We start from the raw sequence: 5621 nt of genomic DNA, 5'->3' as shown, positions 1-5621 counted from the left end.
CTGGGCATTAAGCTGCTACTGTAATTAGTTGTCCACTCTTTGGTTGCCAGTGGCTTCTGTTCTTACCATGTGACTAAATTGTGAAACATTGAATGCTGGCTTTTAATTGACTTTTTTAAATTGAGATGTAATGATTGTTGTAAAAGCAATTTAGGAAAATAAGAAAAGTATCATAAGTAATTTAAAGTAAATCAAGTCAAACAATGACAATGGCCACCGATTGCAAAGTACATGGTGTCATCCCTTTCCAAAGTTATTAACTGAGGAAGTCACACACAAGACACCAGCGGTGACATCCATTTCACTGCTAATTGTGCCAACACAAGAAGACACGTAACAAAAACAAAACATTGAATCTTGAAAATTCTAGCTCAAAGCCCCTTGGCTACTTTGTTCAGCCAACTTGATCTACCTAGTCAGCCCACATAGGACAAAGGACCTAAATTCCCACATAGGACAAAGGACCTAAATTCCCACATGCAACGTATTACTGTATTTAATTCCAGCAACTGTACATATGTAGCAAATATACCAAACATTGCATTAATGCACAGACATGAGCCAGTTGTATGATTTAAAAAAATGTATTTTTAGGTTCAACGGTCATGTTACATTCTCATCTTTATATATAGACTTATCAAGCGTTATATACAGATCAGTGACAGATCTTCAGTTAATAAATAACATCAAGAATTTTAAGGTTGTCGCTGAAAGCACCATTACTTTTGAAGTCACTTAACTGTGATACACACTGATGTGTAAAAGATTACAGGTTTGTCCATTCACATATAAAACTATGTGGCTGGCTTTCTTCATGATGAGGAAGGCCATATCGATGCAGGCCATATGGGTGATGTCATCAGTCTTGTCCTCCGTGCTCCCGGATCACCTTCTGCATGGCCCTGTACCATTTCCTTATCCTCGTATGAGTCATAACATCGTCAAAAGCCTGAAGCCCTTCAATGGAACCCAATACTCCGTACACAGACTGTTGGGAGAGGGAGGAGAGACAGAGAAAGTGAAGACATGAAAGAGGGCTCAGTTCAGCTACATAAGTACGGTTAAAATATATATACGTACACAATATATACTGTAATATGTGAACTTTACTCGGATGAACATGGGAGAATTCTGGAATCTTCACAGATAAGGAATATAAAGCTTAAACATCCCATGCATACACCTTAGTTTATAGGCAGATTTTATTCAGACCACACAACGTGTTTTGAACCTGATGATGTTGGAGGCGAAACACGTTGCTCGATATGAATAAAATCAGTAATCAAGCAGTATGTGGTAATCTGTTATTTGTTTTAAAAATATTAACTCTTACAATATCAGCCAGATTTGGCCTTTCGCCTCCCAAGAACTTTCTTTTCTTCCCAATGGCAGCCATCCATTCTTCAGCAGCGTTGTATAGATCCTGTCTCACATCGTTCTCCATTCTGTACCTGTGTAACCAGCAAACAAGCCAATGAGCAGAACTTTTATTAATATTCATAAATGTCACTAGATTTGCTTTGTGGTGAATTTATATAAACAAACAATAATTACAGAATTCAACATTGAAAGGATTAAGTGGAGATGAAAAGTGAAATGAAAGCCCAACTGGGAAACTCCAACTCCCATTGTCATTGTGACAGCACTCCACTGCACACAAGTGCATACAGTACAGCACACAACAAAATTGCATGTATGCCTCACCCATGCAAGGGGGCTGCCCGCAATCAATGACGCCCGAAAAAGGAAGGGCAGGACGGTACCATGCCCAGGGTACCTCAGTCACAGAGGAGGATGGGGGAGAGCCCTGCTTAATTAATCCCCCCACCAACCTGGCGGATCAGGACTGGAGTCGAACCGGCAGCCTTTGGGCAGCAAGTCTGACACCCTAACTGCTTACCCATGACTGACCTATTAACAAACCAAAACCAACTTAACCAAATTCCCTGGGATGAGAACAAAAACGCAAACCAGATTTTGAGTAGTTTGGAGAAGAAGTGAATAAACCCACATAACCATAATTTCCTTCACTCACAGTGGGCCCAGACAAGGCTGCATTTGTCTGTGTATGCACTTAATTTGTTGATTTACACATGTAATGTTAATTATTTATACTTGTATCACTGCCTATGTGGCAGTTAACTGACATAATGACTGATTGAAACAAAACACTCTAAATCCTCCGTAAGATGCTGAACATGGCTTAGACAGAAATGTCTGCCAGCTGTGCTACCCAAGAATATAAGATTTACATTTTGCAATGTGTTTTTTCCCTATTAATATCAATGCAATAATACAAACCAGACTTTGAGCAGCTTGGAGAAGAAGTACATTGTGAAAGCCCCCACGTATTTGAGAACCACGCCTTCCACAGATCCGTAGTTTCCTTCATTCACAATGCGCTCATACGCAGCCAAGGCTTCAGAGGGAGTGCGATACACATTGGGGGCCAGTAGGCACAGGAGCCAGTCATCTGCCCAGTGGCGCCATCGCACCTCATCCCTACAGCACATCAAATGGAAACATGCAATATGATGCAATGTTAATACAAATGTTATGACATTTATCTACGAACAAACGAACTGAGATGAGTTTAACAGTCCTGACGTAAAAAAGTGAACCAGTATGCAGGTGGTCTCTAATATATTAAGAACGCAACCTGGTTGTTATACTGATTCTCAATGGGGGTTCTATAGCCCCCCAAGAGGAGTTGGGGAGCCCTAGGGGGGCGCTGAGAAGGATACAGCTGAGAAGGGGAGGCGGTGCAGTTGCCATTGGGGGGGCATTAGTCTATTTTATTTTGTAATACTAAGGGGGACATTGGCAGGCTTATGATGAGGTCAATGGGGCGTTGGCAGGTTTATGATGAGGTCAAGGGACAGTTTGTTCAAAAAAAGTTGAGAACCACTGTTGCAAAGAATGGTTACAAAGGCATTTGTAAGAAAGATATAGCGCATGATGATTCCACTCACCTCCTGGCGGCTTTATCAGGGTAGTGGAGTTCAATTGCGATCTCGTTCAGCATCACCCAGTGCCTGTTGGTGAATTCTGAACTTTCGATCCCCAAGATGTTCCTGGAGGTCAACTGAGGATAGTATGTTATAACCTCATATATTGTTTTACTCCTACAAAGGCAGACAAACAGTGTTGTGTGTGAAAAGTACTACAACTGAACACATTGTTTTTGATTTACATGTATATGAATCAGTTGAATAGAAGTCTTTCCCTAAACAACAGCAAGACTATGCATACTGTATAGAATAATTACCCTGCAATAGAACATATCAATAGCTACAGCTCAGAAAAATGCTTGGAAGAATAAATGTATCAGTGGTGTAGTCTACGTAGAGTAGAACGCGGGAATACGGAGTATACCCACTTCTAAATTTCAGGGATTTCAGTATACCCACTTAAAATGGATTGATCCCTTATTTTGAATAACACAAATATATACAGTATACCCACTTCAAAAATGCTCAAATATACAGTATACCCACCTTAAAAAAGTAGACTACACAATTGAAGTGTATGAAATATGTACACTTCATGTACGTTTCTTCAATGGATCTGACATGCAAACACTGGTTCATGGTTTTTTTGGTGTTCCAAATGCTAGTGCATTTACATGATAATTTCACTTACTTATCAATCATGCACGTCTTCAAAGCACTCATGATCACAGAGGCATCATTTAATTCCTATTAAAAAGAGAAGCAAATGCATAACAGTGTGGCCTAATTTGAACTAGAGAGAACACAGCAAGTCAATCATCCACATGTCTCTCGGAAAGGAAAAGTGCCTTACCAAACTCTCCTCACCCTCGATCACAAGAACGGGAACTTTGCTGGAGCTGGAAAATTTAATCTCTTGGCGCATAATGGGGTTGACTTCCACAGTGTCATACTGCAGGCCATAATAGTCCAGGAAGGCCCGGAGTTTGCTGCACTGGGCACACGTCCTGTACTGGTAAAGCGTTAGCCTTGGTGTTGTCCGCAGAGTCTGCACGAGAATGATTATAGATATACATTTCATTAATACACAGTATTTAGACTTGAATCAAGTTACTTGTTTAGATGCTACAAGGAAAAGCTGAGAGCAAAAACATGGTATGGAGTCTTAGGATTATCGATCAAACTTCCCGCTGACAAAAACAAAAACCAGAGGGGGGAAAACCTAATGTCATATTGCGTCATTTTAATATGTAGCTAGCCAATAATAATATAAAAAAACAAAAACAAAAAATGGTGTCTCTTATTTGACCCTAATCAATCATTTATCACCAATCAATTAATAGAATACCCAGGATAACCACCAAAGTCGAGTATGTTTGTCAAGGTTTGGCATGCCAGGTGTTTCAGACTGTCTATTGCAGATATGAGAACAAGTCTCTTCCTGTGAGGAGGATGACACAGGGTCACAGGGTCAGGCCAAGAGAGAGAGGGGGGATGTGGCCACTGGCCACCTGCACTTGGTCTTTCATCTAGTAGTGAGACCACAACATCAGTCTGGCCACAAGCTAATGGATTTTCTCTGTTGCCACTCATGTCATATACTTTTATCTGGTAGACGCACAGGAATAGTACAGTGACGTCCTTGGTGACATCCGATGAGGACAGAACACAGATGTGCTCTACCCTCAATACTGACAGATTGGTCACTGCCCACAGGTACAAGCCTTTCATTCTCTCTTCTATCTGTCTAGTTACATGTAGGCTATAGCCTAGCCTATATACACAGAACTTGGTGACAATGATGATGCTCTCGTCAATATGAAGACTTTCGAACAACCCCCATGTAACAGCATGACAAGTTTTTCACCTTCACCATATCGTGTTAAATTTAGTAGGCATATGAAGTAGGCTGTGTTAACACAGTTGTTATTTTCATGTAAAACGCTTACACTGAAACATCACCGTAGAAATCAGAAACAAACAATTGCTTACATGAATCAGTTCTTCCTCTGCAAAATGCTGTTGTATGGATAATTTTAATGCACTGTACAACCCGATACCTCCTCCAAGCAAGAAGGCACATCTTCCAAAGAGCCGACTGTCCTTCTGTACGGGACAGACTTTCACTGCTGGCAGCGTGCCAGTGGTATACGCCCGCAGATATCGAGGGGCATTATGCGTCTTAGTTACCGCTGAGCCGGATCGACATTTTAATGCACGAAAATACTGAAAAGTAGCTTGGACCTGACCCAGTATTTTCGGTCGGTAAGCTGCCATTTTGCATTTACATAAACCTCGCTCCCATGATGCACTTCTGTACACGGGGTACCTCAAACATTCGATTGGTTTTTAACCACCACGTGCTCACATACGTCAAAATATTGTGTAACATGCTGCTGACATTTATTGAGCAAAATGTATTTTCAAAATTACCTTTGTGTATCAGCTAAGTTCCAATACTGGAAGGAATTTGTTCAGATAATATGCACAACTATGTCTTCTCTGGAAAACATTTACAACTTTTACCCAGAATGTGTTGGCCTAATATATACTGTATGTAGGCCTATGTGACCCAAATCCTATTGAGGTCAAGGACCTCCCCCATACCACAGCAAAGTCAGCCATGAACACATACTAAATTGCTCTTTATCTACATTTATCTGTATATGA

The 5621-nt window shown here is 40.8% G+C and overlaps 1 protein-coding gene across 1 annotated transcript; it reads right to left on the bottom strand.

The window, feature by feature from the left end:
* Nucleotides 1-473: 473 nt before the first annotated feature.
* Nucleotides 474-5338, bottom strand: LOC134458116 (prostaglandin E synthase 2-like). Its single transcript, XM_063210242.1, has 7 exons — nt 4944-5338; nt 3805-3999; nt 3643-3698; nt 2973-3125; nt 2302-2502; nt 1334-1451; nt 474-988 (listed from the first exon to the last, which is right to left on the bottom strand). The coding sequence occupies exons 1-7, from the start codon at nt 5226-5228 to the stop codon at nt 860-862; spliced, it is 1137 nt and encodes a 378-aa protein (XP_063066312.1). The 5' UTR covers nt 5229-5338; the 3' UTR covers nt 474-859.
* Nucleotides 5339-5621: the final 283 nt, after the last annotated feature.

This window comes from Engraulis encrasicolus, chromosome 11 (assembly GCF_034702125.1).
Source record: "Engraulis encrasicolus isolate BLACKSEA-1 chromosome 11, IST_EnEncr_1.0, whole genome shotgun sequence".
NCBI lineage: Eukaryota > Metazoa > Chordata > Actinopteri > Clupeiformes > Engraulidae > Engraulis > Engraulis encrasicolus.
The sequence above is the reverse complement of the archived record's forward strand: the minus strand, read 5'-3'. Positions and strand labels throughout refer to the sequence as shown.